This window comes from Halichoerus grypus, chromosome 7 (genome assembly GCF_964656455.1).
Source record: "Halichoerus grypus chromosome 7, mHalGry1.hap1.1, whole genome shotgun sequence".
Lineage (NCBI taxonomy): Eukaryota > Metazoa > Chordata > Mammalia > Carnivora > Phocidae > Halichoerus > Halichoerus grypus.
In genome coordinates this window covers 118,959,339-118,972,464 of record NC_135718.1, presented here as the reverse complement: position 1 = coordinate 118,972,464, position 13,126 = coordinate 118,959,339, and the positions used below count along the sequence as shown (strand labels likewise).

Here is a 13,126-nt window from a genome sequence, read left to right as displayed (position 1 = left end):
CTGCTTCTCCCTCTGATCCTCCCCCTCTCATGCTCTCTGTCTCCCATTCTCTCTCTCAGATAAATAAATAAAAAATCTTTAAAAAAAAAAAAAAAAAAAAAGACAAATTCCATATGATCTCACTTCTATGTGGAATAAAAAACCAAAAAACCAAAAAAAAAAAAAAAAAAAACCCTTCAAGCTCATAGATAGAGAACAGATTTGTGGTTGCCAGAGGTGGTGGGTGGGTGAAATGGGTGAAGGGGGTCAAAAGTATAAACTTCCAGTTATAAAATAAATAAATCACAGGGATGTAATGTATAGTATCTGAGTATAGTTAATACTGTATTGAATGTTTGAAAGGTGCTAAGAGAGTGGAACTTAAAAGTCCTCAGGATAAAAAAGAAAACCTCAGCACAAAAAAGAAAACATTTTCTAACTATGTATGGTGATGGACATCAACTAGACTTATTGTAGTGATCATCTCACAAAATATACAAATATTGAATCATTGTGCTGTATACCTGAAACCAATATGTTACATATCAATTACATCTAATAAATAAATAAAATGTTTAATTGAATTAGTAATTTGAGAAATGTCAATCAGAACGTCTAGAACATACCAAGTGAGGGGAAAAATGTAGAGTGACAGGAATTCATACACTGCTGGGAGGATTATAAATTTGTAAACCACAATAGAAAGCCTCCTGGTATTAGCTAGTCAACTGAAGGTGTACATAACCTTGCAATTCCACTCCCAGGTAGTATATTAGAGCAGTATCTCTTTATTATTTTTTTAAAAGATTTTATTTATTTGACAGAGAGACAGTGAGAGAGAGAACACAAGCAGGGGGAGTGGGAGAGGGAGAAGCAGGCTTCCCGCTGAGCAGGGAGCCCGATGCGGGGGCTTGATCCCAGGACCCTGGGATCATGACCTGAGCGGAAGGCAGACGCTTAACAAGGGAGCCACCCAGGTGCCCCTAGAGCAGTATCTCTTAGCAGAGGCAGGAGTGTCCTGGGCATTTCAGGAGATTAAGCATCTTTAGCCACTGACCGTTAAAGCCAGTAGTAGTCCCCCTTACCCTGTGACAAAAAGAGACATCCCCACACACTTCCAAATTGGAGCAAGGGACAGATATGTAGCTTTGATTGAGGCCTACTGCCCTAGAGAAGGGTTTTCATTCTCAGTATACTAGTTACAGTTTGAACTGAGTAATTATTTGTTGAAGGGAGTGGTCCTGTGCATTGCTGGATGTTTAACAGCATCTCTGGCCTGTACCCACTAAATGCCAGTAACACCATGACAAATCATGATAACGAAAAATGTCTCTAGACATTGCCAAATGTCCTCTGGAAGGGCAAAATCATCCCCGATTGAGGATCGCTGTCCTAGAAAAAGCTTTACATATGTGTATCAAAAGGTATGTACAAGAATGTTCATAGCAGTACTGTTTTTAACAGCAAAAAACTGGAAAAATTAAAATTTCCATCAACACTAGAATGGACAAATAAATTGATGTATATTCATATGATGGAAGAATATACAGCAGTAAAACTGACCTACAGCTTCATGCAACAAGATGAATGAATCTTAAGAACATAATTTAAATAATCAAAGCAAGTTGAAGAAAAATATGATTCCTTTTTATATAAAATTCAAAAACAACATAAAATAGTACCTTGCCTAGAGTTCAAAAATGCATGTTAAAATTATAAAGAAAGGCAAGAGAATGGTATACAGAAGATTCAGGATGGTGATTATCTTTGTGTGGTAGGAAATGGTATACAAACATGGAGTAATGCCCCATTTCCTAAATATACTAGGTATATTTGGATATTTGTTGTATTTTTTTAATATACCCTCTATACTATATATGGAAATATTCTACATATTTACTATTTTAAAATAAATAAAATGGGGCACCTGGGTGGCTCAGTTAATCTCAGGGTCCTGGGATTGAGCTCTGTGACAGATTCTGCGCTCAGTGGGGTCTGCTTGTCCCTCTCCGTCTGCCCCCCCTCCCCCCACCCCAGCTCAGGTACGCGCTCTCTCTCTCTCTCAAATAAATAAAATCCTTAAAAAATAAATAAATAAATACAATTAACAATCCACCACTGTAAGCAGAATGCTAAGATTGTTCCTCTGCTTCACACCCCGCGGTGTCCACATTTTCAGTAATCTGAGTGTGGATGAAATCTGTAACTTGTTTCTAATCAATGGAATACAGCAAAGGTGAGGAATGTTGGGGATATAATTTAGATCCTTAATGAAGTGACTGTATATCAATCAAAAGGGAGATTTTTCTGGGTGGATCTCTCCTAATCAGGTGAGCCCATTAAAAGACAGTCTTGAAGGTGAGAGATTTTCCTGCAGGCCTTGAAGCTTCCACAAATTCGAAGGCTGTGAGGAAATGAGTTCCGCCAACATGAGTCCAGAAGAGGACCCTGCGCCTCCTTGGGCCTCAGACCAGACTGGCCCTGCCTGACACTGTGACCGCGACTACGACAGCATGATCAGAGGAGCCAGCTGAGCCATGCCTGGACCTGTGGCTCATGGGCACATGGGTATTGTCTGGGCTGCCTGGGTGGCTCGGTCGGTTAAGTGGCGGATTCCTGATCTCAGGGTTATGGGAAGGAGCCTCATGACAGGCTCTGTGCTCAGTACAGAGTCTGCTTGTCCCTCTCCCTCTGCTCCCCCAGCTGCTCCTGCGCTCGCTCGCTCGCATGTACTCTCTCTCTCTTTTAAATAAAATCTTAAAAAAAGGGGGGGTGTTGTCTTAAGTCACTAAGTTTGTGGTGATTTGTTACACAGCACAGAAAACTAAAATACTTTTTATAATTTTTATTCTTAAGTAGCAAGGTAACTCAATCATTAATTAGTGTTGGGAAATTTAGATACCCAATGTTGCTATACGGTCCCCATAAGCACAGAATTTGAACTTCTCCTGTTCAGTCTGGCTGAAGCAGGTAAAAAGCAGAATTCTCACAACTATCCAATCTTATGTTGGGTCATTCATGTGGCAGGAGTAGAAGGTCAGTCCATGCTCGTATCTTCTCAGTTACAAAGACACAAAGCTACTGTCAATCCACGCTTGCCAAATGAATGATTAAAATAAATCTTTAAAAGACCCTGATGGCATAGTACAATCAGAAATGTGGTAAGTTCCAAATGACTGTAAGAATCATACTGCCTTCCTCTCTACCCTACTCTCAAGTAGAGAATCATGTCCTGATTTTTTTTTAATCCTCAAAGCAGTATCTGGCACTAGTAAGTGCTTATAGTCTGCTGAATAAAAGAATTCCATTTCAAAAGGAGGTGACGTAAGGCCCAATAACCTGCCTTAGGTCATAATATGTTAACGGCAGAAAGGAGATCAAGACAAGAGGTTTCTGTCTGTCAACTGAGTACTTTCTTTCTATGTTAGAATCAGTCCTTAATTACTGCCAAGCCTCATTAAATACACATACCACACAAATCATTAAAAGACTATTAAATATTCAACAGGATTTTCATAGTATTAATTTTATCTGCTTCGCTGCTGAGTTTGTTTCACAGTTCCAACCATTTACTGTACTGAATAATAAACAATTTTCTGCTCCACGTGAACCAGAAAATGAAATAATTCTATTGATTGCAACCAGTAATTGTACCTTTTGATTTTCTGAGGCATTTATTAGCCTGATATAGGCAACAACACTCTTTTATCAGAATAATCAAGAGAAAAGAATCACAGCAGTCAATGCTACCCTTTAAGATGGAGAGAAGCCATGCCTATATTCCTGTTTTAAAACAGCAGTTGATCAACCCTAGCCAAAAAAAATTATACTTCAAAAGATATGTACCGACAGTATTCTGAATATTGTCTCTTTTGTGACATCTGTTTATTCTTTATTCTACTTTAGAGCACTTCTTTTGGGATGGCCCACCATTAAAAATATTTTAGATTATGGGATAAATGTATATAAACAGGTACCAAAAGTTTTATGGTTCCATCTAAATATATACAATTTTAAAAGCTGTGTGATAATACTTACAAAATGTTTAATGTTGACTATATAAACTCTTTACCCTTAAAGGGAAAATAAATCTTTGCATTAATACAGAAAATGCTCATCTTGGGTACAGATTCTTACTTTGGAATATAACTAATTTCAAGGAAACATAGAAATGTTAATGGTCTACCCTTCTTGCAACCCCTTTACTCTCCTGGCAGAGAAAACAAGAATAGTAGCTGGCTGACTCTTAATTTAGAATAGGAGGATATCACAGAGGGGTAAAAAGTGGGACACTAGCATCCTTGACAATTTCTTCTTTATCTGCAAAGCAAGAAACTTTAGCTTCTTAGTGAGTAGCTGCCAGGCATGAAATGGGTTGTGGCGGGGTTTACATTTGATGGTTGGTTCTGACCCAATACCTCTTACGAACAGGAGTCTGGAAAGGGAAGATCCTATCTCCTACTTCTCCTTTCTGCATGGATTCAGTAATCCACCTCATATGTGGTACCTGGTACTTGATAAAAACAAAATGATAAACTTCCATCAATTTATGAATACGAAAAAGTGGGGGAAGGGTTAAGGATTTACTACCATGTCCTATTATTTAATATTGTTAAATGTATTTATCACCAGATTTTTCAAGGTAGTTCAAACAGAAAAACCCACAAAGAAAATTGAGACCATTCTCATACAAGTCATCATCACCAAAGGAGAGTCAAGAGGACTTACTGTTAAGGAAGCAATCCCTTTGTGGTAGAATTTTAAAGACTCAGCAATGCAAGAAAGTGCTGAACTATAGTTCTCCTCCTGCAACCCGGTGAGGCACTGTTCTGCATGTGAGAACTCCTTCAGACTATTTAGCCAGAAGTAGAAATGTTCTGAAGCAACCTGAGTCAGCAAACTCTGATAAAGCTCTCTGGCCATGTCATGGTTACCCTGAAAAAGGGGGGGTGGGCACATGATGAGGTTCTCACACTTGAATTAGCTGAGAGGCAGCTAAAAGACAAACTCAAAACCCTTGGATAAGTTTTAACAACCATTCCTCACATTATGTAATTCTTTAAGACTCGGTCTAAGTATTTCTTCAGAGAAAAGATGCTGAGCTGCTTTTATGTAACAAACACCTTTAGTTCTTTTCTAAAACAGTTCCAAAGAGAAAATAAATGGAATTAACTATAACTCAAGTCTAGAATTTTAGTTCAAACTATAGAAAGTGGAAACACTGAGTGTATGTCATTCTGTATGAGCTATTTAGTGGGGCGGGGACGGGCAGGAGACTCCAGCAAGTTCCCTGAAGTGATTATCAGAAGCACTGCACCTGCCTCTGGAAATGACTGGGGGAGGGGAGCTGTTGGGGGGAATGTGAGTGCCACTGAATGCCTGGGGGCCAGGGATGCTCAACATCCTGCAGCACCTGGATGCTTGCGGGTGTTGGGTATAACAAAGAATCGTCCTGCCAATAGAGCTCCTCCTCTATTTGAGAAACGCGGTAAGATCAGAACATGCATTACAATACCTAGAATAATGCTTCTCAAATTTTGCTCTCTGGACTTGTATCCAAAGGATTTCTATACTACCCAAGCTCTATATTTCCTCTCAAACAAAATAAAAATTGGCAGGCTTTCCATATGACTGAGAAGGGAACAGCATACCAAAACTTGCCCCCCTCTCCATGTAAGAATGACAAGGTTGGGGAGAGAGAGGGAAGAAAGATGTGGGGTAATGATAATGGAGGACAGAAATGGTGGGTGGGAGGCGACTGTGGATATGAGAGTATAGGGAAAAATGAAGTGCCACTAATAACCTTCGGCCAGAAAGAGCTCATATTTTTCGAATTCCTGTGGAACTTGCCCCGTAACAACATACATACCATTCTGAAATGAGAAAAGTTAAAACCTTTCAATCCCATGACTAAAACGTACTTCCATATTTATTTTCAGTTTTGACTAGAAGTCAGAATCACACAATCTAAGCTTTGCTATTTTTGCCAACCTAGGTCCTAGAGAAGGATAATACATACCATTCTGGATGCCTGTCTGGCAATTCGGTACACAGTCCATCCATTGGAGACACTTTCAAGCTGCTGTTTAATTACTGCCTTTACTTCAGCAGATAGTGCTTTCTGACTGGCCACAAAAATCACAGTGGCCAAACTCACCTAACATTGAGCGAGAAGTAAGAGAAATAAGGAAAACATGTAATTTTATCCAATGTCACAGATGACTTTACCCAAAAGGGACAAAGCTAGAGCCCATCAAATTTGTTTTCCTTTGACATTTATTAATTTTCCACTTTGAAGTCATTAAGCAATTTATTCCATTGCTCAGAGCATTGGTTACAACAGCAAATAATTAGAAACAATGCCCATAAATACGGGTAGGTAAATTATGATATAATCACACAATAAAATACTATTTAGTAGAGAAATGGGTAAACTAGAGATACACTTATCTGTATAGATGATTCACACAAAATAGGCAGAGACAGACAACATGCAAATGATTTCATGTAGCAAGATAACATTTATATAAAGTTAAAGATATGCAAAATAATACTGCTTATTACTTAGGATATATTCTAAGGTAGTAAATGTATAACATGCATGGGAATGATGAACATCAAATTCAGGATAGTGGTAACCTCTGGGAGAAGGAAGAAGATATGGTAAGGGAGGTACACAGGGAGGTACAATTCAACTAGACTGGGAATATTTTTCCCTTAAGCTAGATGATGGATGCAAATGTTTTCATATTATTCCTTATGTTTTTTGAATACTATGTTTCGTAATTTAAAACTGCCTCATAACAGTACTAACAAAAATGGGATAAAGAACATTAGTTTCCGGAAATGCTGTTTCAATAAAAAATAAACTTCAATAAAATGACATTTCAATAAAAATAAACAAAAAAAATCTGCTTATTAGTATTCTGAGGCTGATACATACAAAATTCTGTATATATTGTGAAAACTGCATGATGTTATTCCCATGACCACTGCCACTTGGTCATCAGGGTAACCTTTCCTGATAGGAATGAGATGGGGGCAATCTTTTACACAACGCCCCCTGGAGGATAAAATATAAAATGGGCTTGAGTAAGAAATCTCATTTCCTTTTTCCACAAGCCCTAAATTGGGATGACCACCATAAGGCTTACACCGCACTTATGCTTATTTAGAATGAAGCCTACTCTTAGCCCTGGAGAACTTTCAACTAAACATTATTATATAGCTTCTGTGCCTTCTGTTTCTAAGCACACACCTTTCTCAACCCCAGGACTATACTGAAATCTAAACTGGATTCTAAACAGGTAAAGAGGTCCTGAATTGGAAAAAAGCAATTTGGGCTAATTTATGGTCACTGTTAATCATTAGGTCTTTAACTTACATTTTTGAAAGTTTATAACAGGGTTTTTAGTTCATTATTTGCTTTGTATAAGAAGTAAAAAATTTTATTTTCACTTTGTAATAAAATAAAAATATCAGACTAAAGGCTTTGCTACACTAAACTGATTTGATAGGGCTTAGGAAGAAGGCAGTTTTAGATCTGAACTAAACAGAGCTTTGTAAATCAAAAGTGGAAATAGTCAAAAGCTCATGGTTCCAATTCTCTTCTGACTTCAGCATACTCTTGATCTTACATAATTACTTTAATCTTTTTTAAAAAAAGATTTGTTTATTTGAGAGAGAGAGTGAGCAGGGGGAGGGGCAGAGGGAGAAGCAGAGAATCTCAGACTGGGCAATGAGCATGGCGCCTGACACAGGGCGTGATCTCATGACCCTGAGATCATCACCTGAGCCAAAATCAAGAGTTGGATGCTTAACCGACTGCGCCACCCAGGTGCCCCAATTACTTTAATCTTTTTAAGTAAAGTCAAACAGTAACATTGACTTCCTAAAGTAATTCCCACTAGACCAGATCTATTCATCCCCAGTAGGTTCAAAAGGCGGCTCTTTACCAGAAGTTCTTGTTGTTTGTCTGTGGCTGACCGTCCGATCACCTTGTAGAGCTCCATGAGGTCCCCAAGCATGCCATCGCCCAGCACCGGCAGCTGCATGGCAATGGCCGCGAGACAGTGGCACATCAGGATCCGCGCAGCATCCTGAGCACTGTGCAGCTGGGTCAACAAGGTCTCAACCACTGCCTGGCTAAGGTGAGGCCTGCCCTTGGCCAACTTCACCATACAATTTAGAGCAATCTGCACATTGAATAGAAAATGGACCAGTTATACTTTGAAGGTATTAACTGAAGCTTTAAAGAAAGAACTCAGTACAGTTATTAGGAAAAATCAAGGAATAGGAAAAATCAAGGAAAAGGTCTTTTTGTAGGCATAACATTTTCCTTCATAAGAAACACAGAGTGTGCTGAATCTTATTAAGATCTACAAATGTGCCATGTTTAAAATGAAAATAAGTCAGGACTGTATATTAACCACTCATTTCAATCTAAGACTATTAAAAAAAAAAGACTTGAGAAAATCACAATGCTGAAGAGGCAAAATTCATGCCAAATGGGATCTCACCATACTGCACTTTCATTGCTTTTCAAAAATTGCTTCTAAAGTATGGTTTGTAAACTTACCTATGCCAGCATCACCCAGGATGCTAATAAAAATATAGATTCCCAGACCCTACCTATTCCAAACTTAATGGATTAATTTTTTTTTTTAGTATTTGGGTTACTGATAGTTTGAATTTCAGAAAAGGTGTCCTAGGTGACTCTTAAGCACACAAAAGTGGGGAAGAAACTCCTAATTTTCTCTCTCACTTCTCACCTGAAATCCAAAAAACCAATTGGCTTTAGAACTTCTATGCAGGCCAGTTAATGGCATCAACTAATATCCCAGCCACCAGAACCAGAAACCAGAAGTCCTCTCACTTCTACATAGCCAACTGATTGCTACATCTCGTCATTTCCACTTTTGTCCAATCTTCAATATCTACCTGCTTTCCATTCTCTCTACCACAACATAAATCCCTCCCTAATTCCAGTCTCTTAAAAAGATGGGCCCATTAACCCATCCTTCACACTACAGCCATGTAGCTTTCAGTATGAGTTAGGAAGACACAATGATGTCTTCAGAATCTGACAGATCCAGATTTGAAGATCAGCTTGCCCTTGATTAGCTAGGTATCTTTCAACAAGTTATTTTATCTTTCTGAATCTTAATTTCCTCATGAGTATTAAAGGGGGAAAATTTCACTGGATGGGTTTTTGTAAAGAAGGAAAGAAATGTATATACAAGTTGTCAACAAAGTTGGGCACATAATAGATACATTTAAATAACAATAATTACAAAGAAGGTCACAGCATGTCCATTCCTTTAAAACTTTAATCTCCTCACTACCTATAGAAACAAGAAAAAGTTCCTTGGCATGATATTTGATTATACTCCATGACAGAGCTGCAAACAATTTTTCCAATCTTATATATTATATCATCTAGCCACAGTGGGTTATTCACCATTCTTCCAACATAACAAGTACATTTCTGTTTTCATGCCTTTAGTAGCAGTAGTCCCTTGGGTTCAAATGATCTTTCCTCAGTGTTTGAAATTCTACGCCATCTTTCAAGGCTTAACTCACATGACATCTCCTTGTGCAAGTCTTTGCTAACATCCTTAGCTGAAAGGCATCACTCCCAACTCTGTCCTCTCATTAGAATTGCACTTCTGTTTGTACTACACCAAGGAACTTAGTGGGTTCTGCTTGCTATTCTAGTCCCTTAGATGAATGTCAGTATTCTCTAGATGGGGAACTCCTCTAACACAGGGACCTTTGTGATCATCTATATATGTCCCACTGTGTTGAGTCCAGTATTTTATTGATACCTACAATTGGTGGGAAAAGGATTTGGTTTGTTTTCTTTCTCTCTTTCTCTTTTTTAAACTTTTAAATAAATTTATTGTGGTTCCAAAGAGATTCCGGGGATGAATCACTTGCCAAACACATGTTGCCTACTTCCCTTCCCACCTCTTACCAGCTTTTATTTAATGGTATTAATATCTTTACTGTTCATCACTATGACATCAAACCTTTCCTTAACATGCTAAACTAAGTAATGACTTCCTTCAAATCACACCGTAGACAAGCTATCGTTCTTATAATCTCCAATGTCTACCTAGTAGCTTTCTACTTCTATTAATCCCACTTTTCTTAATTTTTACCATCACAAATTATATTTCATATTTCACTCCAGTAAGAGTAGTCTCATTTCACATTTTGAAAGTCTTAAATATCTCTAGTATCTTAAATATAATAAAAATATAATAATAAATCTTAAATATCTCTTACCAGTGTCACCTCAGATTATAAACTTCCTAAAGTGCAGGAGCTCTGCCTATTTCCCTTTGCTTTATATTGTCTAGGACCTTCATATGTATTTACTACAACTTAATAAACACTATCAACTGATGGCAAAATCTAGGACCTTCATATGTATTTACTACAACTTAATAAACACTCTCAACTGATGGCAAAATAAGCCAAAGCTCAGATTTTTACTTTGTCTATCCTTTGGAATAACAATGGTCAACGTGATAGTTTTGAAAGTGAAGATCAAGGGCAAATGTTTGTTTGAACTGGAGTTGACAAACCACTGCCCTTTGGCCAACTCTGGCCTGGCTTTATAAATAAAGCTTTATTGCCACACCACCACGCTGCCTATCTGTTCCCTTTCACACACTGCCGATGGCTGCTTCATCCTACCACTGCAGAACTGAGTAGTTGTGACAAAGAGTATATAGCTTACAAAACTTAAAATATTTACTATCTGGTCCTTTATAGAGAGATTGCCAATCCCTAGTTTAGGCAATAAAAACAGGCATTATATTAAGATAAGTGGTATTTTCACCTTTAAAGTGGCTTGAGCACCTGGACTATCATCTTGACTACAAAGTACCAGAAGGGATTCCAGGCCAAAGACAGCATCCTGTTCCAGTGCCGAAAGGTCTAGAGGAAAAAACACTAAGTTTTATAGTGGTCAAGTAGAGAAGATTAAATACACACACACACACACACACACACACACACTTAGAAGAAAAAACCATTAAGGAGTCGAAGATATAAGAAACACTGTTATGTGTAAAGCTAACCTTCCTGAAAAAGTACACGTGCCATTACTTCTGAAATGTAAAGGCTATCTTCGGACTTCTATTTTTCCACTACTATACTGACGATTCTAAAAATATGTACATTACATCAAACTAAAAGGCTTCTGCACAGCAAAGGAAACCATCAACAAGATGAAAATGGGAGAAAATATTTGCAAATCATGTTTCTGGTAAGGGGTTAATACCCAAAATATATAAAGAACTCATATGACTTAATAGCAAAAAACAAACCATCCAATTAATTAAAACTGAGCAGAGGACCTGAAGAGAAATTTTTCTGAAGAAGATATCCAGATGGCCAATAGGTACATGAAAAGATGCTCAACACCACCAATCATCTGGGAAATGCAAATCAAAAACAACCATGAGATCTCATCTCATACCTGTTAGAATGGCTATTATCAAAAAGACAAGAAGTAACAAGCTGGCAAGGACGTGGAGAAAACGGAACCCTGTGCACTGCTGGTGGGGATGCAAACTGATGCAGCTGCCATGGAAGACAGTGTGGAGGTTCCTCAGAAACCTAAAAATAGAACTACCATATGCTCCAGCAATCCACTTCTGGGTATTTACCCAAAGAAAATGAATATACTAACTCAAAAAGACATATGCACCCCCATGTTCATTACAGCATTATTTACAATAGCCAAGATATGGAAACAACCTGAGTCCACCAGTGGGTGAATGGATAAAGAATGGTACTGATACACAATGGATTATTATTCAGCCATAAAAAGAAGGAAAACCTGCCATTTGAGACAACATGGATCGATCTTGAAGGCATTATGTTAAGTGAAGTAAGTCAGATAGAAAAAGACAAATACCATATGATGTCACTTACATGTGGAATCTAAAACAAACAAGTGAAGAAAAACTGAGCTCATGGGTACAGAGAACAGATTGGTGATTGCCAGAGACAGATGGTGGACAAAATGAGAGAAGGGGGTTGAAAGGTGCAAACTTCCAATTATAAAATGAGCACAGCATGGCGAGTATAGTTAATAATACTGTATTTCATATTTGAAAGGTAAGAGAGTAGATCTTAAAAGTTTTCATCACAGAAAAAAAATTTATAACTATGTATGGTGACTGATGTTAACTAGACTGTGGTGATCATTTCACAATATATACAAATATCAAATCATTAAGTCCTACACCTGAAACTAATATTTTAAAAAAAGGTATATATATCTATGTTCAATCAAGAGCTACAGCCACAAAGGTATAAATAAAGCATAGCTGAAAACAGTGTCACCAGCTTAGCTGAGGAAACTACTAGGAACAGCAAACCATGTACTACCTTCCTAACCAGGCATAAATCTTCCTAACCAGACATAAATCTTCCTCACTAGATATAAATTTTTAATCTTCCTAACTAGGCATAAATTATGCTTGTCCATTTTCACCTACAATGTAACTTTCTAATGAAAATTGAAACCCTTTTAGGAAGTAATGAAAACCCCACATAACCTTATTAATATTTTAAGTCAGACCACAAAGAATAAACCCCTTAAGGTGTCTCATGTAATAGCAGTACTATAGCATCTTTCTACTACCTTAGGGCTTGAATTTCTCTAGAAGTTCTAGAGAATTCTGAATATATTGTTAACCATATTAAGGTTAATATATATGAAGCTTGAGAACATACAGTTTTCTGTTACATGGTAGAAAATACTCATTACTATATCAAAAATAAAACAGGACTAATTATTCAAATAAGAATCAGTATTTAGGGACGCCTGGGTGGCTCAGTTGGTTAAGCCTCTGCCTTCAGCTCAGGTCATGATCCCAGGGTCCTGGGATCGAGTCCCACATCGGGCTCCTTGCTCAGCAAGGAGCCTGCTTCTCCCTCTGCCTGCCTCTGTCTCTCTCTCTGATAAATAAATAAAATCTTTAAAAAAAAAAAAAAAAAAAAAGAATCAGTATTTAAAGAAGAATTTTAAAGGAATGTCACCTGAGTTAGTGTAGGGCTTGACAGTGTTAAGTCTAGCGAAGGTCAGGGTGCTAGAAAAAAATAGGTACTAGGAATGAGCAGTGCT

General features: G+C 37.8%; 1 protein-coding gene across 3 annotated transcripts in view; it reads right to left on the bottom strand.

Annotated features, from left to right (window-relative positions):
* INTS7 (integrator complex subunit 7) overlaps positions 1 to 13,126 on the bottom strand; it is a 107,321-nt gene that overhangs the window by 31,232 nt on the left and 62,963 nt on the right. For 2 of the 3 annotated variants that reach the window (XM_036095727.2, XM_036095729.2), the window contains 4 exons: positions 10,829 to 10,926; positions 7,935 to 8,174; positions 5,999 to 6,136; positions 4,708 to 4,914 (listed from right to left, as the gene is read on the bottom strand). In XM_036095727.2, coding sequence (XP_035951620.2) covers positions 4,708 to 4,914; positions 5,999 to 6,136; positions 7,935 to 8,174; positions 10,829 to 10,926 — 683 coding nt within the window. The remainder of the gene's footprint in view (positions 1 to 4,707; positions 4,915 to 5,998; positions 6,137 to 7,934; positions 8,175 to 10,828; positions 10,927 to 13,126) is intronic. The other variant, XM_036095728.2, reaches the window with a different exon arrangement.